This window comes from Trichomonas vaginalis, chromosome II, assembly GCF_026262505.1.
Source record: "Trichomonas vaginalis G3 chromosome II, whole genome shotgun sequence".
Lineage (NCBI taxonomy): Eukaryota > Parabasalia > Trichomonadida > Trichomonadidae > Trichomonas > Trichomonas vaginalis.
In genome coordinates, this window is record NC_067204.1 from 15,857,655 (window position 1) to 15,883,635 (window position 25,981).

The window sequence follows — 25,981 nt, forward strand, 5'->3', positions numbered from 1 at the left end:
AGAGTACCTAAATAGCATACTTATCTAAACTTTCTCTTAACCTTTAAAATACCTCATATATAAATAAGTTAATTTTCAGGCAAGTTTATAAAAAGAGGTCTTTTTCATGAAATTTGCATTTATCTTGTATTATCCGAATAAATCCAGCTTTTAGCAACTTATGAGATTCTGTATTACTTCAACATTCAGATCCGAAGTATTTCCCTCGGAAAAGTGTATTTTAATCAACATATAATTTTGAGCTGGGTCCAAACTCAATTTTCTAAAGTTTGCAAATTTGCAAAAAAACACAGGCTCAAAATAGAGTTGAATTAAAATTCTAATTTTCGGAAATTTGTAAAATTCGATTCCGATAATTTTGAATATCAAAAGATTCAAATTTTTCGCGTTGACTTTTTCAAAAATTGAGGGAAAAAGTCACGCGAAAAATTGTAAATTCTATTTCATTCAATAATATTACCACAGTTTTCTTCCATACCCTCTCAATTTTTCTTGTAAACTTCAGAAAATAAGTAAAAAAATGTCGGAGATTGGGGTTCAATCAATTTACAAGATATGATGGAGTATGTTCTAAATTTTCAATTTTTGGCCTCTTTAATTGAAAATTCATAATATTTTACAGAAAAATGTAATATAATGAGAATGATGCAATAAGAACTCTCCAAATTTATTCAATATCGATACCTTTTCAAACTCTTAAAACAAAAAGTGTCTCATCCGAAATTTCACAAAGTATGTCAAGTTCCGAGCAGCCAAAAAACAAAAATTGTGGCAACTACAGTGACTTTAAGCCAATTAAAGTATTCGAATACCCAGATCAAGCATCAAAAATTATTTGGAGTGTCAATTCCAATAATATTTTACAAACATCATCACAAATTATAGAATTTATTAAATCTAACAAAATACCTATCCAAATGACACTTCACTTGATTGATATTTTTTCAAAAATTCGTGATAAAGATATTAAATTATTTACAGAACTTTACGAAAAGATATTAAACGAATTTCCATGCCAAATCAAACCGAAAAATGAGAAATTGGCTATGCTTCTACACTATAAAGGTTTAGAATTTGAAAACTTTGAACCTAAAATGAAAGAAGAAGAAATTCTGAATTTGTATTCAACAGATTCTCCTTTATACTATATTGCATGGGATAAAGTTGATGATCTTAAGAGTAAATTCCCAAATCTTGATACTAATCAGGAGACTAATGATATCGCACCACTTGACTGTGCAATTAGATATGGATCAGAATTGTGTTTCATTTACTTGAAAAATTTAGGAGCTCAATACACAAAATACTCCGAAAAATATGCTGTTCAAGGCGGAAATCAAAGCATTTTAATGCAAATGATAGAAGACGGTAAATTATTTGATAGCATGATTAATACAGCATTGGATTATCGAAACTATGAAATTGCCGAGTACCTTAAATCCAATTTTGGACAAACATTTGATTCAATAGCAGAAAGTATGTATTTCGGAAATTATGATATTGCATCTTATTTATTTTCTAATGGAGCAGATATCAACAAAATTTATAATCTCTTTCATTTCATATTTATCATTACTTTATATCACTCTCTTTCTCTTCATATTTATCATTGTTTTATAAATTTCTCTTTCTTTTCATATTTATCACTGTTTTATAAATTTCTCTTTCATTTCATATTTATCACTGTTTTATAAGATTCTTTTTCATTTCATATTTATCATTGTTTTATTGAATTCTCTTTCTTTTCATATTTATCATTGTTTTATAAGATTCTCTTTCATTTCATATTTATCATTGTTTTATGGAATTCTCTTTCTTTTCATATTTATCATTGTTTTATACCATTCTCTTTCATTTCATATTTATCACTGTTTTATAAATTTCTCTTTCTTTTCATATTTATCACTGTTTTATAAATTTCTCTTTCATTTCATATTTATCATTGTTTTATGGAATTCTCTTTCTTTTCATATTTATCATTGTTTTATAAATTTCTCTTTCTTTTCATATTTATCATTGTTTTATAAGATTCTCTTTCTTTTCATATTTAACATTGTTTTATAAGATTCTTTTTCTTTTAATATTTATCATTGTTTTATAAATTTCTCTTTCTTTTCATATTTATCATTGTTTTATAAATTTCTCTTTCTTTTCATATTTAACATTGTTTTATAAGATTCTTTTTCTTTTAATATTTATCATTGTTTTATGTCACTCTCTTTCTTTTCATATTTATCATTGTTTTATAAGATTCTCTTTCTTTTCATATTTAACATTGTTTTATAAGATTCTTTTTCTTTTAATATTTATCACTGTTTTATAAGATTCTTTTGATATTAATGAATGCCCTCTTACTATTGCCATCAAAGCGAATTCAATTGAAATTGTCCAATTCTTAGTTGAACATGGTGCAGATATTAACATGAAACTTATTCTCTTTCATTTCATATTTATCATTGCTTTATAACATTATCTTTCTTTTCATATTTATAATTGTTTTATAACATTCTCTTTCATTTCATATTTATCATTGTTTATTGAATTCTCTTTCTTTTCATATTTATCATTGTTTTATACCATTCTCTTTCATTTCATGTTTATCATTGCTTTATCAGATTCTCTTTCATTTTATGTTTAACATTGTTTTATCGGATTCTCTTTCATTTTATATTTAACATTGTTTTATACCATTCTCTTTCTATTCATATTTAACATTGTTTTTTGGCATTCTCTTTCTTTTCATATTTATAATTGTTTTATAACATTCTCTTTCATTTCATATTTATCATTGTTTTATTGAATTCTCTTTCTTTTCATATTTATCATTGTTTTATACCATTCTCTTTCATTTCATGTTTATCATTGCTTTATCAGATTCTCTTTCATTTTATGTTTAACATTGTTTTATCGGATTCTCTTTCATTTTATATTTAACATTGTTTTATACCATTCTCTTTCTATTCATATTTAACATTGTTTTTTGGCATTCTCTTTCTTTCCATATTTATCATTGCTTTATGTCACTCTCTTTATATTCATATTTGTCATAGTTTTATATCATTCTCTTTCATTTCATATTTATCATTGTTTTATATCATTCTCTTTCTTTTCATATTTATCATTGTTTTATAAATTTCTCTTTCATTTCATATTTATCATTGTTTTATGGAATTCTCTTTCTTTTCATATTTATCATTGTTTTATAAATTTCTCTTTCTTTTCATATTTATCATTGTTTTATAAGATTCTCTTTCTTTTCATATTTAACATTGTTTTATAAGATTCTTTTTCTTTTAATATTTATCATTGCTTTATGTCACTCTCTTTCTTTTCATATTTATCATTGTTTTATAAGATTCTCTTTCTTTTCATATTTAACATTGTTTTATAAGATTCTTTTTCTTTTAATATTTATCACTGTTTTATAAGATTCTTTTGATATTAATGAATGCCCTCTTACTATTGCCATCAAAGCGAATTCAATTGAAATTGTCCAATTCTTAGTTGAACATGGTGCAGATATTAACATGAAACTTATTCTCTTTCATTTCATATTTATCATTGCTTTATAACATTATCTTTCTTTTCATATTTATAATTGTTTTATAACATTCTCTTTCATTTCATATTTATCATTGTTTTATTGAATTCTCTTTCTTTTCATATTTATCATTGTTTTATACCATTCTCTTTCATTTCATGTTTATCATTGCTTTATCAGATTCTCTTTCATTTTATGTTTAACATTGTTTTATCGGATTCTCTTTCATTTTATATTTAACATTGTTTTATACCATTCTCTTTCTATTCATATTTAACATTGTTTTTTGGCATTCTCTTTCTTTTCATATTTATAATTGTTTTATAACATTCTCTTTCATTTCATATTTATCATTGTTTTATTGAATTCTCTTTCTTTTCATATTTATCATTGTTTTATACCATTCTCTTTCATTTCATGTTTATCATTGCTTTATCAGATTCTCTTTCATTTTATGTTTAACATTGTTTTATCGGATTCTCTTTCATTTTATATTTAACATTGTTTTATACCATTCTCTTTCTATTCATATTTAACATTGTTTTTTGGCATTCTCTTTCTTTCCATATTTATCATTGCTTTATGTCACTCTCTTTATATTCATATTTGTCATAGTTTTATATCATTCTCTTTCATTTCATATTTATCATTGTTTTATATCATTCTCTTTCTTTTCATATTTATCATTGTTTTATAAATTTCTCTTTCATTTCATATTTATCATTGTTTTATGGAATTCTCTTTCTTTTCATATTTATCATTGTTTTATTGGATTCTCTTTCATTTCATATTTATCACTGTTTTATAAATTTCTCTTTCTTTTCATATTTATCACTGTTTTATAAATTTCTCTTTCATTTCATATTTATCATTGTTTTATATCAATCTCTTTCATTTCATATTTATCATTGTTTTATAAATTTCTCTTTCTTTTCATATTTATCATTGTTTTATAAATTTCTCTTTCTTTTCATATTTATCATTGTTTTATTGGATTCTCTTTCTTTTCATATTTATCATTGTTTTATACCATTCTCTTTCATTTCATATTTATCACTGTTTTATAAATTTCTCTTTCTTTTCATATTTATCACTGTTTTATAAATTTCTCTTTCATTTCATATTTATCATTGTTTTATATCAATCTCTTTCATTTCATATTTATCATTGTTTTATAAATTTCTCTTTCTTTTCATATTTATCATTGTTTTATAAATTTCTCTTTCTTTTCATATTTAACATTGTTTTATAAGATTCTTTTTCTTTTAATATTTATCATTGTTTTATGTCACTCTCTTTCTTTTCATATTTATCATTGTTTTATAAGATTCTCTTTCTTTTCATATTTAACATTGTTTTATAAGATTCTTTTTCTTTTAATATTTATCACTGTTTTATAAGATTCTTTTGATATTAATGAATGCCCTCTTACTATTGCCATCAAAGCGAATTCAATTGAAATTGTCCAATTCTTAGTTGAACATGGTGCAGATATTAACATGAAACTTATTCTCTTTCATTTCATATTTATCATTGCTTTATAACATTATCTTTCTTTTCATATTTATAATTGTTTTATAACATTCTCTTTCATTTCATATTTATCATTGTTTTATTGAATTCTCTTTCTTTTCATATTTATCATTGTTTTATACCATTCTCTTTCATTTCATGTTTATCATTGCTTTATCAGATTCTCTTTCATTTTATGTTTAACATTGTTTTATCGGATTCTCTTTCATTTTATATTTAACATTGTTTTATACCATTCTCTTTCTATTCATATTTAACATTGTTTTTTGGCATTCTCTTTCTTTTCATATTTATAATTGTTTTATAACATTCTCTTTCATTTCATATTTATCATTGTTTTATTGAATTCTCTTTCTTTTCATATTTATCATTGTTTTATACCATTCTCTTTCATTTCATGTTTATCATTGCTTTATCAGATTCTCTTTCATTTTATGTTTAACATTGTTTTATCGGATTCTCTTTCATTTTATATTTAACATTGTTTTATACCATTCTCTTTCTATTCATATTTAACATTGTTTTTTGGCATTCTCTTTCTTTCCATATTTATCATTGCTTTATGTCACTCTCTTTATATTCATATTTGTCATAGTTTTATATCATTCTCTTTCATTTCATATTTATCATTGTTTTATATCATTCTCTTTCTTTTCATATTTATCATTGTTTTATAAATTTCTCTTTCATTTCATATTTATCATTGTTTTATGGAATTCTCTTTCTTTTCATATTTATCATTGTTTTATACCATTCTCTTTCATTTCATATTTATCACTGTTTTATAAATTTCTCTTTCTTTTCATATTTATCACTGTTTTATAAATTTCTCTTTCATTTCATATTTATCATTGTTTTATATCAATCTCTTTCATTTCATATTTATCATTGTTTTATAAATTTCTCTTTCTTTTCATATTTATCATTGTTTTATAAGATTCTCTTTCTTTTCATATTTAACATTGTTTTATAAGATTCTTTTTCTTTTAATATTTATCATTGCTTTATGTCACTCTCTTTCTTTTCATATTTATCATTGTTTTATAAGATTCTCTTTCTTTTCATATTTAACATTGTTTTATAAGATTCTTTTTCTTTTAATATTTATCACTGTTTTATAAGATTCTTTTGATATTAATGAATGCCCTCTTACTATTGCCATCAAAGCGAATTCAATTGAAATTGTCCAATTCTTAGTTGAACATGGTGCAGATATTAACATGAAACTTATTCTCTTTCATTTCATATTTATCATTGCTTTATAACATTATCTTTCTTTTCATATTTATAATTGTTTTATAACATTCTCTTTCATTTCATATTTATCATTGTTTTATTGAATTCTCTTTCTTTTCATATTTATCATTGTTTTATATCATTCTGTTTCATTTCATATTTATCATTGTTTTATGGAATTCTCTTTCATTTCATATTTATCATTGTTTTATATCAATCTCTTTCATTTCATATTTATCATTGTTTTATAAATTTCTCTTTCTTTTCATATTTATCATTGTTTTATAGAATTCTCTTTCTTATCATATTTATCATTGTTTTATGGAATTCTCTTTCATTTCATATTTCTCAACGTTTTATACCATTCTCTTTCATTTCATATTTCTCAACGTTTTATACCATTCTCTTTCTCTTAATATTTATCATTGTTTTATATCATTCTCTCGATATTAATGAATGCCCTCTTAGTATTGCAAACAAAATTAAAGCAAACAATATCATCGCTTTCTTAGTTAAACACGGTGCTTAAAATTTATATTGTTATATTAAAGGTGTTATATTTTAAGAATAAACATCTCATAATAATTTAATGTTATTTCATTGCATTAATATAAACAAATTTAAAGGTGATTATGTATTTCAGGGATATGGATTTTCAACATATTCTGAAAATATTCGAGTATATAAGAATTTCCGAAAAAGTGACACCCAAAAAGTGACACTTTCAATAGGGAGTAACACTTAAAAAGTGACAATTTAAAATTCACAATAAATAAAAATAATAAATTTTTTAGTCTATTAAATTATTCTTTTCTTTGAAATCCTCTAAAAATTCTTCGAAATGTTCTAAAATATAATCTGGAGAATTATAACAAAATTCATTAATTTCTAACATATACGTATCTAACAATTCATTTGGAATTTCAAACGATCTTAAATATGTAATTGAATTTTGTATCTTCTCATTTATTTGAGAAAGTTTTTCTTCAGCATTTCCAATAAAAATCTTAATGGATTCAAATTGGCTTCTTGATTCTGAACAAAATTTAATACTTGGTATAAACGTGATTGAACTTCTCTTTTCAATTTTGTTTTATAATCTGTCAATCGAGGCTCGCGAATTCTAATTGAAGGAATAAAACCTGTTTGAAGTAAATCGTTTTAATACGATAAAAGTAATTGGGTGCAACTTCTTCTAAAAGATTTTTGACAAAAACATCAATTCTTTGATTTTTAACGCAGCCAAAATCGTGATATTTTATCTTTTTAAATAAAGATTCAGAAACGTTATTCACAACGGTTAATTCATTTGGTCTGGCAGCGGCTATCCACATCATAGCCAACAATTCCTTATACAAAATTCAAAAACTTGGGTGCAATCAGAACTGATTGCACCCAAGTTTTTGAACTTTCTTGAGGGAATTAAAGGGTGAGAGATTTATAGTCTATCTATATATCTCCCACCCTCTAATTCCCTCCCTGACAGCGGGAAATTTTGCCTGAATGTTAAACTATTCAGACAAAGTTTCCCACTGTTTGCGAAGGAATTGTTGGCTATGATGTACTGATTCATGATCAGTACATCATAGCCAACAATTCCTTATATAAAGTTCAAAAACTTGGGTGCAATCAGTTCTGATTGCACCCAAGTTTTTGAACTTTCTTGAGGGAATGGAAGAGTAAGAGGTATACATTATGAATATATACCTCTTACCCTTCCATTCCCTCTCTGACAGCGGGAAACTTTGTCTGAATGTTAAACTATTCAGACAAAGTTTCCCGCTGTCAGCGAAAGAATTGTTCCATCTGGTGCATAGAGTGTGAATCTATGCACCAACTGGAGCAAGTCCCTCGCGAAATTGCCAAAACTTGCGTCGCATTTCAAAGATTGCGACCCAAATTTTGGCGATTTCTAGTAGAGATGGAGTATTTTGAGTCACTGACTATATGCAGTGGCTCAAAGGGCTCCATCTCTACTTTGAAGCAAGGAAACTTTCCTCGAAATTTTGATAATTTGAAGAAAGTTTTCAAGCAATTAACAAAGGATTACTCGCTATGAGGTAAAAATTCTAGATTTTCACCTCATAGCGAGAGCTTCCCTTTCATTGCTTGAAAACTTTCCCCAGCTTCAAAATTGGGGAAAGGGCTGTAAAGTCGACTCCGATACCAGCAGGTACCAGAGTATTTAAAAGAGAAGCCCTCGTACGAGTTTCTATGAAGACCTTCTCATTCAAGAAGATCTTAATAGAAAATCGTACGAGGGCATTGGAAACTCGCGTCTGGTACATGTTGGTACCAGAGTGTTTGAGATTTGAAGACTCTGGTACTAACATGTACCAGAATTTATGATGAATTTAAGATGGACCATTATAAAATGGTAGCGGTTTGTTTCAAAAAAATTTTAGATGAGATTTGCATAGATATAGATTATATGATTTATACATATGAAAAATAATATATAAAAATATAATTTTGAGATAATTATGTAAATAATATTTTAAATATTTGAATTTGAGGTATAATTTTATAGTAAAATATATTATAAAGAGTATTTATATAAATATTGTAAAATAATATAAGTAATAAAAATTGAGACCCCTCCCTGTTTTTGATGTTTTGTCACTTTTTCGGTAATTCTTATTGTTTCTCATTGCATTAATATAAACAAATTTAAAGGTGATTATGTATTTCAGGGATATGGATTTTCAACATATTCTGAAAATATTCTTTCCCATCTAGATGATAGTCCAAATAATTTTGTTATGTATGTATGTCATGATTTGTAGTAATTGTTTTTACTTTAAGGGTGCACTTACGCCCATCTGACTTTAATTCAAAATTTTGACAACTGGCGTAAAGTGTCCTTGAAAATTAACCTTAAACATCTGAATTGAAAGCCCTGCCATAGGGGCGTAAGTGCACCCTTAATAAACGTTATTATATAAACAACAAAATTTATTTTTAAAATAAACAAAATAAAATAACATATATATAAAAACATTAATCATCATCTTTCGTTTGTTGTGAAACATCATATGTCTTCTGAATTCTATTTTCCACATCACTAATTTGTCTATGAACAGCCAAAGCGTCAGGCAAATTATTTTTCATGCAGATAAACAATACGACTTGCAACAGCTTGTGGTAACATTCATAGAACAATTCTCCGTCGTAAGACACTTTCGCTTCAATTGTCAAAAACATGTTATGACGAATTTCATTCACCAACATTCTTGATTGTTCTGTTTGTGTTGCAGTTATTTGGTCGATTACTTTAAGAAGGAAAGGTTGGAAGTGCGACCATCTGTTCATTGACAAACTGTACTGTTGTGAGTACTGTGAGAAATCAACTTCTGTTTTGTCATCTTCCATGATTTTGAATTTTTCTTCGAATTTTGTCGTTTCGATGTCTTTTCGATAGGAATTCTGGGCTTGAGAACTATGGAAAAGAGAGTCAATGGTGTTAGCATCAATGTTCGGTATCATTCCTTTCACGAAACTGGAAAATCTCTTCTCATTAAGTCTTGGAACAAGTCTATACAATGCGAGCATTTTTCGTAAAGAACGAATTTTCTTGTCTTCTTTCTCTCCAACAGCTATTTCAAGGACTCTGTACATTGGGATATTCGCTGCATCATCGCCGCCTCTGTTTCTATCTGCACAGTTCTGGCATCTGATATTTAATTCAACAACTAACTCTGGTTCTGTATCCGGACAGAATTTTCTGAAAAATTCTTCAACTTGGTCTTTCGTCATAAATGTTTCAGTCAAATATTCACCAACGGATTCGTTCTGCATTGCAATTGTAACGCATCTGCACACACACCAGCTCCTTGCTTTAAGGAAAAAAGATAGTTGGTCGACAGTCCAAACTTCATCCAAAAATCTGACAAAAATCATAACTTCAAGAGATTTTTGCATGTGGAAATAAGCAGAAATCAAGAGATCCCAACAACCTTTTTGTATCAAATCATCACGACCATATTGTCTGAACGCCCATTTAAGAATATACTTATCCAGTGGCAATACTTCTGTTTGGTCGTCGATGACTTTTTCGTCGTAAATTTGACGAATTGAATGGATGAGCCAATCAACTCCTTTTGGTCTTCTTCTCGAGTAAGCGGGGTCCAGGAGTTTTGCAAGTCTTGCATTCCTATACAGCATCGTTGCCTGGTTGTTGCTGTTATCGAAAATGAAATCCAAACCTTCTTCCTCTTCGTCATTCATCTCAAAATCTTCTTCGATTACGATTTCCGCGTGATTTTGATTTTTTTTTGCTTCAAAAGCTTCGATTGAATTCACTTTGTTTATCTTATCTCTGGCTGAAGGATTCAATCTCTGTGTACTTAATTTGTCCGAGCTCTTTCCGGATTTATTGGCTTTTATCGGGCTTTGTCGTGAAGAACTTTTATTTGATGGTTTTCGAGAAGTCAACCTCGAATTCATTTGTTTTCTTTTGTCTTCGTATGTTGATTCCGTTTGTGTCGAATTCTCCGATCTTTTGATGCATTTCACGGAATTTTTGATGACGTTCGAAATGAAGTATGATGAAAAAAGTTTCGCCTCGTCATCAGCGATTGATTTAAGAGCGAAGTTTCCCGTCCTTGCGTTAGCAATGGATTGGCTCGACCAATTAAAGGATTGGTTATTTTGGAGGATGATGTCTCTCGCTTTCATCAGGTCTTCCAGGTTTTTAATCACAAGTTTTTCTCCCATTTTCTCTTGGAGAACTGCCAAATCGCTCTTGTTTTGCATGAAAGCTTCTCTTGTCGAATTGATTCGTCCTTGTCTGGCCATTTTTATGTTTCTTTCCTGCTCTTCTTGGAGTTTTCGTGCTTGTTTGGCCAGCTGTTGGAGGATATTGACCTGGACAAGTTGCGTTCGATGTGTAATCTCTTCTTTCGATGTTTCGCCATGAACTTCAAGCGAATTTCGTTTATCGGTAGTTTTTCGCTCCATTTCGTCTAATTTTACGTTCTCTACTTCACAGTCTTGAAGAGCTTGGTCAAGACGAGCTACTTCTTCTGTTATTTCTTTGATTTTGTTCGAATTTGATTCCAAATTTTGGGTTAAAACATCAATCATCGGACGGGTTTCAGCGAGTTGGTCTTCTTTCTCGCTGATTTGTTGGGTTAGTTGGTTCAGTTTCTCTTTATTCGATTGAGAAAATCTGATAATTGCCATTTTTTCGTTTGTACTATCACGTAGATGAGCTTCTGCTGACGCACACTTAGCTCTGTGATCTTCTATTTGCTGCTTCAGGTTGAAAATCGATCTATTTAGTTTCTCTATTGCAACTTCTAAAGATTCTTTTTCATTTCGAAGAGATTCATGATCACTTTTGGAATCATCAAGTTCAACTGATATTTCTTTAAGTTTAGATTGATATCCATCACATATTTCGGGAATTTTATCTGATAATTTTGTGTAATGATCTGATATCATTTGTAAGACAGGTGTCCTTTCGGGATTGTACTTATCGCTAAACTCGACAAATTGCCGCATTGCATTTTTATGCGATGATATAGATCTCTTTAAATTTTCTAAAACCATTGAAATATTATTTTCGTCAACAGCCAGATTTTGGCTTTCTAACATATTTAACTTGTCGTTTAAAGCTTGTGCGAATGCTCTTTTTTGTGATGTTTTAGGTATTTTGTAATGATCAATAACATTTACAATGGTAGGCTCTTGATCTTTTGGCAATTCATCTGTAACCTCATACTCAGGACTAGTTTTATTTCGTCTGTATGATATATCATAAGGCTCGCTCATGTTTGAAAGGATATTATCATTATGAGCTAATGGATTAAATCGACTTAACACTGTTACATGTCGAATACTTTGCTCACTTGGGAGTCTATATGATGTTGTCTTTGTCGTGAATACATCTTCAACAGTCCGAGGCCTATAATTATGCGAAGATGTATCCATTTTGGAATTTTTCTTTCAAATTTTGAATAATTCTATATCTAATGATGCTCTATTAATATGTTACCTAGTTGTAAAAAAAATTATACGTTATTTTCAAGGTATTCAAATTTATTTTCGAAACTTGGAAGAGTTTTCTTCAAATCCAGAGTGAAGATGATTAGATTTTGTGATAAATTTAATCAATTCATAAACAAAGAGGTTGAAGGCTTGAAGAACCACAAAAATTTTCGAAGATATTTTTCGGAGATATCTATCACCTAAAAGAAGTTTTTGAGTTCTTCTAGTATCAAACCTTTAGCAAGTGAATTAATACTTATAATTATTATTTGTCAAATATTATAGAATTTTTCATTTGCTTTCGAATATATCTGAATGATTAATATAATAAATATACTAGTCATACTTGGATGCTTATTTGTCAGTCTACTAATATGAATTTTAATAGTATTATGGAAATATATATGATTTAAGTATGAATTTAGAAAAAGTGTTAATATTGATCGGTATAAATAATGTCATTCAACAAATATAATACATATCAGGTGCATATTCAAAGATTATTATTTTTTAATTCAAAAGGACAATTATTGATTTTTGACAATGTTTTCCGGATTGTTTGAAACAAGACTGCCGAATTTAAATATTCCAATTCTTAAAGAATGACAATACAAAATTTCCAAAGAAAATTGATCTTAATACAGGGTTATAGATTGATATCTCAAACGTTTTGTTATAATGTATTTATGATGTGAATTCTTATCTGAAATTCCAAAAATTTTTAGCGGATATTTTTTTTCAATTAAAGTTATTTTTGAAAGATTCATTCATGAGTTTTGTTGTTGTTCAAAGCTATGCGATTTCCATTTGTTTTTTTCTAAAATTTTGTGCGACTGAAAGTCAAAAAAAAATTATTTAATATTTTTAATCGAGGTGTTAACAGAATTTAATTTTGAAATTCTAAATTTGAATTTACTGAAAACTAAAAAATTGAAATGAAAAATTTTTAAAATTACAGGGACAAAAAGTAAAATAATATAATGAATTTATATATGACCAAATCAATTGTGTAAAAATCTATTGAAATATTTGAAAGAACAGAAATTGAGAAGTAACGAAAGTTCAATTGATCTTTTTCATATTTTATACCTATATAACTTAATTCTTTATGATTTTTTTCTGAATACTTTCACAAAACATAAAAAAGTTTTCTTGTTAACATTAAAATGAAAAGTTTTCTTATGTTAGATAGTTCCATCATCAATTATCTTTTAAGTCGATAGAAATTGAATAGTCGTTGCAGCATCCAGAGATTTTTGAGAGAATTCAATTTTTGATATCTTATTTTCCTACATTTATTTGTAGACTGATTCAGGTAATTATTAAATCTTTATCAAGTTCAAAACCGTTTTTTAAGGGTCCACTGTAAAAATTGAAAGTCTCTCAAAATTGAGAGGCGATTTGCAAATAATCGTTATCGTCATTTTTCGAAAATCCACTTTTCCTAGTGTTCTGATTAATATTATGTGAATACAACAATGAAGCATATGTTTCAATAAGATGGTAATATATTCTATCACTTCAAATCTCATAAAAATTGCAAAATCAGTGAGTTTTATAAGAACATGATTTTTTCGAATTTTTTCGCTTTTGGATGCGTGTTTTGAAAAATAGATATTTTCGAATTTTAATTTTATCTTAAGTATAAGTTTTATATTAGGAATTTTTTTGACCTATTTCCAATCATTAATTCCAATGTTTTTCAAGGAATTTAATTGAGAAGAAATTAGGAATTTCGCTTTAATGCCATTACAAACTAATATTATGATGCATAATATATATATTTATTGAGGCTAATGCCGGGATATCTTGCATTTAAAAAAAAATTCAAAGAATTGACAATTGGATAGCACAAATTTAATTCCCTGGACAAAGTATTATTGTTTATATATTCAAACCATTATCCTTAGTTTAGATATGTTGGCCAAAAATTTTCGTGTTATTTTTTGTGTTTAAGCATAAATTATGTATTTACTTATGAAAAATAAGCATTTTATTCATTATCATAAAGATATACCATAACAATTGATAAATTTTTTTTTAAAAAAATTGTGTGTTTTAGTGGGTATTATTCTGGATAATGCCAATTTTTACAAGATTTAATATTAACCATATCAATAGCCGACTCAATGTAAAAATTTAGATATTATTTTTTCATTAATCAAACTTTGATAAATTTTAGTATAATGAACGATTTTGTTTCGTGTATGATACAGAAATGAAAAGCTTAATTAATATCATTTTGCATTTTTTAAAGGATGTTAGAGTACATCTACATTAAAAAATCAGATTTGAACTGCGATACTGCATCAAATTGATGCATATCTGATAAGGATCTCAAAAAAGTAAAGTTAATTTTTTTGTGTTTTTTTAAGTTTTGGGCCTTAGTAAAACACCATCTCGAGCAATATTTTTGGGACGACGATAGACCTTATTTGGCCTTACAGTGGACCCTTAACATTTAAAATTATGTTTGCAATTTTCTTTGCTCTAGCCCTTTCAGCGGATCAAGCCGAAGATCCAGGCAAAGATTGCGTTGAAGATCCAGTCGCTGGCGCCAGTTCTTTTTTCTTGAAGCTTGCTAAACCAGCCGCCCCAATTTCAGAAAAATTAGCATCTTACTTTACAAAAGAAAAAATTACCGATGAATTTAACCTTGAAAGCCCAATGGGGTTCGCAGCTTATTTCATCGGATTCGTTATCGTAATTATTGCTTTCGTCGTTATTTTCTGCATGTTCTTTTGCTGTTCAGCCTGCTTCTCTTGCTGCTGCTTCAAACCAGAGAAAAGCAAGAAGTTCAAGTGGTCTCTCGCAATTCCTCACCTCGCTTTCATTGGCATCATGGTTGTCGCTATTATCATCTTCTACGTTTCAGCATCAAATATTGTTAAGGGATTCGGCAATGCTGCTAAGATCAACAAGAATTTCACCGCATTCATCACAAACATCATCGACGCCATTAAAGGAGTTGTCGAAAATGGTGTAAACCTTGTTACTGGTATGGTTACAAAGGCTGTTACAGTTTTCAAAGACTTTATTGCTGCTGTTGATGATAAAATAGGTAAAATGGAAACTTCTTCACAACAAGCTGAAACAAAGTCAAATGAAGCTGTTACATATGCACAAGGTGAATTACAAACATCTGCCAATACTCTTAACAACAACTTCAAGACTGGATGTCACCAATCCAATGTTTTAATTGATAACTCCAAGGTTATTAACAAACTTACAGATGTCAAATCTAAGATGTCCAAATTGAAGAATTCCATCAATAAAATCAAGGATGTTAGAAACAAGATCGAAAATTCTGTCACAGAAATGGAAAATAAAGTTGATGGCATGGTCCAGAACTTCAAGGATGATGTTACAAATGCAGTTGCCGGCACAAACTATGTTTCCTTCACTGATTTCCTTGATACAGCTGATAAGTACATCCAACCAGCCAACAAGTGGATCAAAGTTGTTGTTATCCTTGCCGTTGTAATCCTTAGCATCCTCATTGCTACATTCGGCATCATCTACTTCTTCAACTGCTGCTGCAGCAGATGCCTCGCTGGCTGCTTCCCAATGTTCGCCTACCTCTTCACATTACTCTTAGGCCTTCCTTGCATCGTATTCGCTATCACTACACCTATTTTCTTCGGCATTTGCCCGAAGCTCGAACCATATATCCAAAAATACGGCGGCGACTTCCTTCCAGAAAACATTACCCTCACTGATGCCCTCTACTGCAATGGAACAGAGAAGTCCCTTTACAATCTCTTGCATCTTGGTGAAAAATTCGGAATTGACAACCAAATTGAGAAATTCAAGGAAAATTTGGAAGGCACTCTCACAAAAGTCGAAGGTGGTGCTTCACTGGAATCCCTTGACAATGCTTCCAACATCGATACAAGTTCATACTCCGCTGAATCTCTCGAAGAAGATATCAGTAGGAGAAACGAACTCAAGGCAGCTGTTGCATCATGCCCCAACAAAGATCGACTTGATCAAAACATCGATGACTACTTCAATAAGCTCGATCATCAACTCAAGCCAAAGATCGACCAAATGAACAAATCTGTTGCAGAGACAGTTAGTCTTTCTCGTACAATTGGCCCATTGATGAACGAGTCAACATATACCACACAAAACATTTTGGACGCTTTCGTTGTTGATTTCAACGCAACAGTCATCGGTGGCTTGAAGTCAGATCTCACATGCTATGGCCTCTGCGGACTTTACGTTCCAATCAGAAACGCCATGTGCAGCAACCTCGTCAACGGTGGTGCCTTCTGGATGATCGCCGCTGTCATCATGATGATCGACTGCATCTGCGTCATGTTCTCACTCTGCCTCCGCAGAAAGAATATGGCTCCAGTCAAAGTTGAATCTGACAGTGGATACTCATACAGTGGAGATGGTCAGTCAAAGCATGAGTACTAAGAACATCATTATAGCTCAATATATTTCAATTATTTTTAAAACAAAAAAGATTTCTTATTTATTAAATAATTTTTTTAAAATATGTATATATATGATCTGTCTCATAACAAAATAATTATTGAAACCTTCCGAGTGAATTCTATATCATGCATTTCTATTGATATATATGTTCTTATTAATAACATCCAACATGCTCTTAGTTTATGCATAGCGACTCACAAATTCTTAAATTTTGATCCACAAAACTCACAAATGATCAATTAGTATAAGTTAAATGAGTTTATGGATATGAGTTGAATAAGATTTAAACTATGAATTGATGAAGTTTTCTAATTATTTCAATGAAATGATAAAATTATTTGTATTATTCAGTATAAAGTAGATATTCATACAATAATCAGCTAATGTTGTATGATTAATATCAAATAACAGCTTCAAAACAAAATAATTTGATATCAAATATTTAGAATATAAAAACAAATAAATATTAATACATTATTTCTTATGGATTTGGGCTTCAAAATCATCCACTTGCTTCCTATCTCCAGCTACTTCTGTTCTAAGTTGTTCTAACAATTCAAGTTCTTCTGTTCTTGTATAATGTCTTTCAGTCTTCTTTTCTTCTAACATTGCATATGCGTCATTGATTCTTACCTTTATATCATTAATTTCTCCTTCAATTCTAGAAATAATTTCTTCTAATTTTGGATTTACTTCAGGAGCACTAGGAAGAGGTTCATTAACTTCATCTTGTGCATGCTCTTTGATGAGTTGTAACTGCTTTTCTCGCTTTTGTATCTCAGCAATTGCGTCTTTTGCTCTTTTTTGGAGATCTTTGCGTGGTTTAGAGAGTTTAACTCGGAATGATTTATTTCTTGATTCCAGTTGTGTTCTTTTTTGAACAAGTTTTGTATATTGCTGAACAGGAAATTCTCTTGAAAGGGTAAATTGTTCAAATTCTTGAATAGCATGCTCATCGATATCAGGACTTGGAAATCCAAGACATAAGATCGGGTATTTTACATTTCTGTTAATTTGAGAAGCATTTTCGATTAATTTAAAAGTTGCAGTTGCATTTAAGAATCCTAGAAACTCAATAACTACTGAGCGAGGATTTTCTGGTATGGGAAACTCTTCTAATGCGATACTATATGCTTGTGGAGGATTATCATCAATTGCAATTGTAATTGAACAATCAAAATGTGAGAAATATGATAAATATGATTCTACTATATCGCAAATAGGAAATGCCACTTTCTGTTCTTGTATGTATACCGTGATTCTTCCATCTGCGACTGTTTGAAGGACCATTCCGTCCATTACATCAGTCAATTCCTCTAGCATAATGGTGGCTTGAGGATCATCCTCTATAAAAGCGTCCCAAACAAGTTCAAGTGGGCGAGAAATTGATTCGAAAAGCCCGCTTGACATTTTTGAATTTATAAACCGACACTTTTTATTTATAAATTTATTTATTTCGTGCTCTATACCTGTGCTCCTTGATCTCCAAGGAGCCTGTTATTCTATTCCTGACAGAGACAATTTCCATTCAATGTTTATCATTGAATGAAAGGATGCTGAATGACTTACATATATTTCTTTGATTAATTACAAACCAACTAAGACAAAATCCATCCAAAGTCTCACAGTCAATGAGAGAACTCGAATATAATCTGCTTTCTATGACTGTTATTGCTATTCTTTTCAATATAAGCCATAATTTATACACTTATTTTTAAAAGTTCAAATTCTATACGTTAAATTTTGGAGAACTACAGTCCCTTCTTTAACTAATATAATTTTGTTTTTATTTAATTGTATTAATCCATAATATCATAAATGTATTTATAAATTCAAGCCTTATGCTTTTTGTTTGATTCTATGATAAATAACAAGCGTTAACAACTGCATCTAAATTGAATTCTCTTATGATTGATACAGTATTTGCATAGAGCCTTAATTGAACAAAATTTTAAAACCTAATCGAAAATGATATAAGAATATTAATGAACATCTTATTGATTTTGACTTTTCTATTGTAATTGTGTCATACAGCCTTAAATAAGCCAAAATTTGAATGAAATTTCGAAAAAAATTGGAGTGAAAAGTAACATTACAAATAACTCCTTAAATTCAATAAAAAAATTAAAATTTTTAAAGATCTTATTCAGAAAAATGAATTCAAGAATTAGATATAATGGAGAAGGTTCTGGATTGTCTCAGAGATTGAAACGCCATTCAAGTGTTCTCTGTGGAATTCAGCGAGTTTTGCTGCGAGCATCAAAACAGTTGGAACTCTGATTGGTCCTGGCCAGTTTGGATAGACCATTGTGTCGTAATGAGTCAATCTGACCAAATTCTCGTTGTTCCATGCCTCGAGAGGTGTTTGGTGGATGACTGTGTATCTTGTTGGTCTTGCAACTCCTTGATTGGCCGCATGAGAAATCAAGAAGAATTCGCCGACGCCTGCAGTCGAAACTCCCTCTGTAACAACAGTTCCTGACTTGCAATTTTCAGGATGGTTGTCACGGTTGAGCATGATTGCGATGTTTGCGTGTTTCTGACAGACGATATAAGTCAAAGGAATAGAGCCGACGCTGGAAGCGATGACATTGACTTCCTGCTCCTTAAGATCTGGCATTTGACCGTAGGAAACGCCTTCTCTGTAAACAATAATTCTTTGTGGTGCTTCTTGGGTGTTATTTCTGTATTCTTGCAATGCGGACTGGATGAAGTCGGTGATGAAGTTCTCAGGAATGATCTTCTCGTTGTGTGGTCCGAAACTCTTCGAGTGGTACATGCTCAAATCGAAATCAGTTGTTGCGACGCCAGAAACGTAGGAAGATGGATCTCTGCCTTTGCCTGAGGCGATGGAGAGACCAATTAACATGGTTCCCTTCATTTCTGCGGAAATAGATTTTCTTGACAATTTAACTAAGGCGCCGTTGAGCTTTGTACCAATCTGGATGACGAGGTTGGTGGCAACGGACATCAAAAGCTTGGGGTTAAGTGAGCCTTCGATGGCGATTTGAGAGGGAATTCCGAGATCAGATGAAAGAACAGACTTAATTGAATCGTAGCGGTCCTTCTGTGTATCTGGGACGACACAGATAACAAAGGTTGGTGGACTCTGTCTGTTCTCCTTGATGTAATCGACAATAACGCGAGTATAGTGGTCGGCCGAAGCCCCCTTTGTTGTAATTGGGACAAGGTTGGTAAGTTCGAAGTCGAGGTTTCTTGAGATATCACGTAATGCGTTTTGTAATTGTCCTGCGTGTTCTGATCCTGGATATGAAACGAAAAGAATGCAGCCGTTGATTGTTGACTTGCGTAAGAACTTCATGTTCCTGAGCTTGCCCTGATATGATGGACGGTTCGGATCTAATGTGTAGGTTGTCTTTCCATCCATTAAAACTGGTGGATCGAGCCTGAATCCTGTAAGAACCTTGGTGTCCTGGATCTGGAAGCCCCAGCGCTTGAGGAATTTGGAGGATTCTGGATCGCTGTTAATGCGCTGAACAAATTCTCTGTATTTAGCGCACTTTTGGTCGATTGGCAAGTTGGAGCACTTGGCGATTTCGTTCTTGAGGTTTCTTTTGGTGAGTTCGTACTTTGCGATGCCGCTGATGCCGAGAACGGAACCTGGATAATTAATTACGCCGCCGTTCTTTGTTGTGGCCTTGGCTGTGAAGAGGATATCATCATTTGGAAGCTCCTTGTTGTAATGGTCCATGTAGTATTGAGCGTAAGAGATATCAATTTCATCCTGGGATTTTGGATTGGTTCTGCACTTAAAAGTGGTATGGATGGTTGCTTCTTGGGAGATACCTGTGATAATGACTTTCTTTGGCTTTCTCAAGTGAGTTGTTGTGATCTCAAGTTCTTGGATCAATTTTACGAACTCATTTGTATCAAACATCCTCTGGTGTGACCTCTTGTTCTTATAGAAATTGTAAAGATTGTCATTACGTGTGATTCTGGAGGTGGATTCGAGTACATATGTAAGACCATTAGAAAGGTAGGAAATGGATGGTCTATAGCCTCTAAAAATAGTAAGGGTGTTTCCACTGATTTTTGTGAATTGAGTTGGGTCAATCCACTTTCTTCCAGAGCATTCCAAATTAAATGAGCGATAGACACTCTGGAAAGCAATGTTGAATATCTGAAGAAGCTGTTCTGGTTTATCTTCGCCAATTTCAGCGACCTTCTTGATGATGACTTTGACTGTTTTGTCTTCTTTTGCTTTGACGTCAACTTCACGGTCCAATTGGGAATTGGATGAGAAAATAGCAGCACGGCCATCATAAATAATATTGCGCCACTCTTCGCTTTCGCTCATTCTTCCTCCGTTTGGACATATTGCTGAATAAACAAAATGACGACGTAATTTCTCATTAATCATCTCTGGTTCAAGCGTAACATCATACTGATAAAGATTAAGGGCTTTTTCTCTGACGATCTTGAAGGTATTTGTGATAATCGGAACAGTTTGCGATGTGTTGAAAGTAATCTCCTTAGGGAATGTATTTGGATCTCCTAATTTTGTGGCCAGTGTAATAGCCGATTCTCTGAGAGATTGCTCGGATTTTCTCTCAAATCTGCTTTGCCTTTGGGTCATTAGAAGTTTAGTTTATTTTCTTTGCTTTACGAATTTTAAAGTCATGGCATGATAGATAATATATATAAATATTAAAAGATTGAGGATTTCTTATCACTTTTTTGAGAGCAATTTAATCGGTAATATTTCAAATAAGAACAAAAGTTGTGACGTATAAATCCTAAAATTCATTAATATAAAACATTATTCTGCCATAAAATATTATAGGGGGAGCACGATAATAATCCCCAAAAATTATAATGAATCAGCAAACCCTCAGAGAAATGATAGAGATAACCCAACAAACAATGGATTTTCCTGGATCCAAATGGTTCACTAGAATGCCAATAGTTGGTGTTGAAGTTGATGCTGATTATTATACAATTATTACACAGCCAATGTGCTTTAATGCAATAATAGAAAAGATTAGAAATGGATCATATACTTCTATTAAAGAATGGGTGAGAGATGTAGAATTGATTGCCAAAAATTGCGCTAAATATAATGGAGATTATGATTTTCTCACCTATTTAATAATATATCTAGTGAAGAGATTCAAAAAACTCGCCAGAAAATTGATAATTACAACACCAGAAGGATTTTGTGAGGAAACTGCAAGATTAAGATCAAAAATCGGACAATTAATGGATGAATCTCCTTCTCAGTTTAAGCTTGGATCTCCATCAACATCTAAAATTAATGTAAAGCAACTACCTTCAGAAAAAGAGCTAGTTTCGTTGCAATGCGCAATGGATCTACTTTCTGATAAAGTTGATAAGGAATCGGTCAAGAACCTTATTATGCAGATGCAGCCAGACCTTTTTAAGAATAATTCCAATAAAATCGAATTAATTGAGTTATTACCCGAAACTGTTAAAGAGCTGAGAAATCTTTTAACTACATTTCTACGAAAACAAGGTCTAGCTTATCCAAATTAATTTATAGAGCTTTTTTTGTTTGTTTAAATATAAATTCTGTAATTTATTGTTATTTTTTGATCATTAAGGCTGAAATCTAGTCTTATGCATTCCAAGGTATAGATATATCTTAAAATAAATATAGTTTATTGAAGAATTTAATTTATAAAAATAATATTGAGGAATACAAAAGATTTTTTTCAATGGTATTAGCAAGAAAATGCAATGAGTGCGTTATATAAGAAAACGCAAATGGCAAAATAGAAAATGGCACCCAAGAAACCCATAACATCGAGGAAAAGAAAGAAAAATGAAAACAAAGCGAACAAGAATGCAAATGTCATTGAAAAAGCTGGTATAGGATGATCTTTCATCATTCTTTCAGATCTGTTTTCATGGATTCCCCAAGTCCTTATATAAATGTAGACAGCAAGAATTAAGAAGATGATTGTGCACAGGACACCAAATCTAAATGAGTTCTTTTCTGTGCAGTTTGCGCTCTTGAATGTGCTAAATATTTTTGTAGTTGGAATCAAAAAGCCAATTAAACAAGCTGCTACAATCATATAGGTAACTCTCCTCAATCTTTCTTCTAATGGAGCACCTTTTCTTTTTCCTTTGAACGCGACAGGATTAATTGGCTGGTTTTGCATTTCTAAATTATGACAATTAAAAAGGAAATTTACGCGTCAGATTTCGAGTTCTATCTTAAATTTTATATGGAGAGTCGTATGAAGGAATAACATATTAAGCAAAACCCTTCATGCATGGCTTTGGCAGTTCAACTGTAAGATGCTTGATTGAATAAAAAATTGTAAATAAAATAAACATTTTATAATTACTCGATGTTAAGTCGTTTCTTACATAATTCAATCTCAGCCTGAAGTTCAACAACTTTCCGTTTTTCCTCTTCATTTCTGGCAATATCAGCCCTCAATTTGAGTGTTAGGAAGTGTACAGCAACTTCAGGGATTTCTAATATCTGACTTACAGTTAACTGTTCATTACAGTCAAATTTAATCAACTTCTTAATCGTATTGCGTATTGATCTTGGCAATTTTTCCAAATTGCCTCTGAAATGCTTTCCCTCTGGTTTAAATTTTGTTAATGAACTAATTTCATATAACAAAGATCCTATTTGATAGATATCTGCTTGGATTGGTGTTTGTGATGTTGGATCTGGTTCTGTGAGTGAAAATCCGCCCAACCTGATATCGTGGTCATCTACGAAATATATGTTTTTAGCACATATGTTTCCATGCGATGCTGGTGGATTATTTGTATGGAAATTCAAAATTCCAACAGCAATAGCAGTAACTACTTCCCAAATAAATTCTTCCTTAAAGCTTGTTTTAGTTTTAAGAGCTTGAACTATCTTTGTTTCTAAGGTAACATCTCCTAAATAATCGTAAACGCAGAATAGTTTTCCGTTTTCAATGAATGGATGATGATATCTTGGCAAGCATATTTGTGATTCTGACTTCTGAACTAGGCAATTCATTTTCCAGACAATTTTTTGTTTTTCATGATTTGGAATTCCTGCTATTTGCATATCTTCGATGAAGAATCGTTTACCATCGGCTTTTCTATCAGCAATAATACGATGTTCATTGAGTGCTTTAACAATCGTATAATTTTCCATAGCGAAAAGCAATAAATATATTTATTTCTAAACGTGCACTTTTATTGTTCAACTTGACACTTTTGGAACGATCGAAGATTTTAGAAAAAAAAAGTGTAAGAATTTTTTAGAGTCATGAATTATAAGAAAACATTTAGATATGTTCCTCCTTTTCTATTATTTGTCATCGTCTCATTAATGATTATCATTGGTATCAATCACGTTTATGTTCCTTTGTATTTTCAGGGATATAAAATCACAATCATGTTATTCTTTATTCCTTTAACGTTTAGCATTATCATGTGGCTTTTAGCATTCTTTAGTCTAATGGTTGATGATCCAGGAGATATGAAGAACGAAGCCAGATACGTGAAAAAGAAAGATTGCGAAACTAGATGCAGTAAATGCAATTCAATCAAACCATTTAGAGCTCATCATTGTTCTACCTGCGGAAAATGCTTTGGAAAAATGGATCATCATTGTTTAATAATCGGAAAATGCGTTGCTATTCGAAACCATAAGACATTTGTTGTGTTTCTACTTCATGGAATACTCATGACCGTCAATTGGTTCTTTGTTACACTGATTATGATATTTAAAGGATGCAATAAGTTCCCAATTGAATTGATTCTTGATGTATTCGGCTCTACTACAACTCCTACATTCCTTGGTGTTCTTTTTGCCCAACAGATTCTTAACATTATGTCTGGCCGCACAATTTTGGAAATAGAATTTGATATACCGATCAGAAAGGATAAAACTAAATTAAAGTACTTGGAAGAAGTCTTAGGACCTCTATCTCTCAATTGGCTCATTCCAACACCTACTCCATATACAACAAACGCCTTTCAATGGGAATACATGAAAGGAGATTATAAAAAAGAAGATTCAGATAAAGAATAAATACTATGCTATCCTTGTAATTCTATCAGTTTCCAATTTATATTTTTTATTTTTAATTTATACAGAGATATTTCTCTAAAATACTCAAAATAGTAATATAAAGTTAATATGTTGAACTTCAGGGTAAGTTGCCGATAGATGATTTTGAATGGCGGCGGAATTTGTGAATTCTATATAGATAAACTGGTATGTTAAATTGAGATTTTTATCTCACATTGCTATGTGAATTTAATGATTATTAGCAAATCAATTCATTTTTTTTTAGATGCCGAAAGGTAACAGGAAGAATCTTGCTGTTCCTCCAAAAGGATCAAAAGGATGGCTTTTCACATGTGATATTAACAGAGATCAACAAGCAACAAGGCAAGTTATCGATGTTTTGAATCAATTAGCTGATCCATTAACAGAAGGAGAAGCCGAAGAAGAGCAACAAGAAGAAAAAACACTCGAACAAGAACTTGCTGATCTTAAAAAGCCAAATCAAAAGCAACAAAGATGGATTCCTTACGTATCTGAAGTCAATGGTAACGTTTTCATTAGATTTACACAAAAACAAGATGATCCTTTTGTTCTTCTTGAGAGATACTTTGAAGAAGTTAGAAAAAGAAAAGGAACTCTTACAAATAAAGTTTCAAAAATTTATCCAATTATGTACTCAGGCTTCCCATTATCATCAGAATCTCTTCCAATCTTGCAAGAGTTAGTTAATAAGACATTTAACGCAGAAAAGCCTGTTACATATGAAGTATTTCTTGATAGAAAACATCGTGGAGAAGAATCCGGTGAAACTCATGATGAATTGAACAACAAAATTGTTAAACTTGTTGGAGCTCCTCACAAACCAATCTATAGGAAAGCAGAATGGGCTGTTCTTTGGCAATCTCTTGGAAGAAATTTGTATCTTTCTGTTATTCCAAAATGGTCTGAGTGGTGCTCATGCAATATTGCGAAGTTTTGTGCCTCATTGTTAAAACCTGCTGAGCCAGCCCCTCCTGCAGAAGAGAAAAAGGAATAAATTGTTTTTCACCAATTCCAACAATATAAATAAAGATTTTTGTTATCAAATTTAGTTTCATACTTATACACGTTCACAATCTAATCAAATATACATTGATCCATTATTTTTTAAAAATAATCTTAGATATATAGATATCCCATCTGCATAACTAAAAATATAGTATCTCCCATCGAATATAATTTATTCAAGGCTTAATACT

At 30.7% G+C, this 25,981-nt stretch overlaps 9 protein-coding genes across 9 annotated transcripts, besides 3 other annotated features; 4 read left to right on the plus strand and 5 right to left on the minus strand.

Annotated features, from left to right (window-relative positions):
- Positions 1-6,987: 6,987 nt before the first annotated feature.
- Positions 6,988-8,957: a mobile genetic element.
- A 153-nt stretch (positions 8,958-9,110) lies between these two features.
- Positions 9,111-9,237: a mobile genetic element.
- Positions 9,238-9,265: 28 nt separating this feature from the next.
- TVAGG3_0552230 (uncharacterized protein) lies at positions 9,266-12,244 on the minus strand (the record flags this gene model as incomplete). Its single annotated transcript, XM_001329650.1, has 1 exon — positions 9,311-12,244. One exon carries the CDS (start codon positions 12,242-12,244, stop codon positions 9,311-9,313), a length of 2,934 nt encoding a protein of 977 aa, XP_001329685.1.
- Positions 12,245-13,657: 1,413 nt separating this feature from the next.
- Positions 13,658-14,754: a mobile genetic element.
- A 16-nt stretch (positions 14,755-14,770) lies between these two features.
- TVAGG3_0552250 (tweety family) lies at positions 14,771-16,726 on the plus strand (the record flags this gene model as incomplete). Its single annotated transcript, XM_001329651.2, has 1 exon — positions 14,771-16,726. The coding sequence occupies one exon, from the start codon at positions 14,771-14,773 to the stop codon at positions 16,724-16,726; it is 1,956 nt and encodes a 651-aa protein (XP_001329686.1).
- A 495-nt stretch (positions 16,727-17,221) lies between these two features.
- Positions 17,222-18,157, minus strand: TVAGG3_0552260 (uncharacterized protein; the record flags this gene model as incomplete). The annotated part of the gene is made up of 1 exon (XM_001329652.1): positions 17,222-18,157. One exon carries the CDS (start codon positions 18,155-18,157, stop codon positions 17,222-17,224), a length of 936 nt encoding a protein of 311 aa, XP_001329687.1.
- Positions 18,158-18,895: 738 nt separating this feature from the next.
- Positions 18,896-21,367, minus strand: TVAGG3_0552270 (Argonaute/piwi family; the record flags this gene model as incomplete). The annotated part of the gene is made up of 1 exon (XM_001329653.1): positions 18,915-21,344. One exon carries the CDS (start codon positions 21,342-21,344, stop codon positions 18,915-18,917), a length of 2,430 nt encoding a protein of 809 aa, XP_001329688.1.
- A 216-nt stretch (positions 21,368-21,583) lies between these two features.
- Positions 21,584-22,261, plus strand: TVAGG3_0552280 (bromodomain family; the record flags this gene model as incomplete). The annotated part of the gene is made up of 1 exon (XM_001329654.1): positions 21,584-22,261. The coding sequence occupies one exon, from the start codon at positions 21,584-21,586 to the stop codon at positions 22,259-22,261; it is 678 nt and encodes a 225-aa protein (XP_001329689.1).
- A 188-nt stretch (positions 22,262-22,449) lies between these two features.
- On the minus strand, positions 22,450-22,893 carry TVAGG3_0552290 (uncharacterized protein; the record flags this gene model as incomplete). Its single annotated transcript, XM_001329655.1, has 1 exon — positions 22,450-22,893. One exon carries the CDS (start codon positions 22,891-22,893, stop codon positions 22,450-22,452), a length of 444 nt encoding a protein of 147 aa, XP_001329690.1.
- A 185-nt stretch (positions 22,894-23,078) lies between these two features.
- On the minus strand, positions 23,079-23,882 carry TVAGG3_0552300 (negative regulation of centriole-centriole cohesion; the record flags this gene model as incomplete). Its single annotated transcript, XM_001329656.1, has 1 exon — positions 23,079-23,882. The coding sequence occupies one exon, from the start codon at positions 23,880-23,882 to the stop codon at positions 23,079-23,081; it is 804 nt and encodes a 267-aa protein (XP_001329691.1).
- A 100-nt stretch (positions 23,883-23,982) lies between these two features.
- TVAGG3_0552310 (cysteine S-palmitoyltransferase protein) lies at positions 23,983-24,867 on the plus strand (the record flags this gene model as incomplete). Its single annotated transcript, XM_001329657.1, has 1 exon — positions 24,189-24,764. The coding sequence occupies one exon, from the start codon at positions 24,189-24,191 to the stop codon at positions 24,762-24,764; it is 576 nt and encodes a 191-aa protein (XP_001329692.1).
- Positions 24,868-24,918: 51 nt separating this feature from the next.
- On the plus strand, positions 24,919-25,959 carry TVAGG3_0552320 (THUMP domain-containing protein 1 family; the record flags this gene model as incomplete). Its single annotated transcript, XM_001329658.1, has 1 exon — positions 25,030-25,779. One exon carries the CDS (start codon positions 25,030-25,032, stop codon positions 25,777-25,779), a length of 750 nt encoding a protein of 249 aa, XP_001329693.1.
- Between the last annotated feature and the right edge of the window lie 22 nt (positions 25,960-25,981).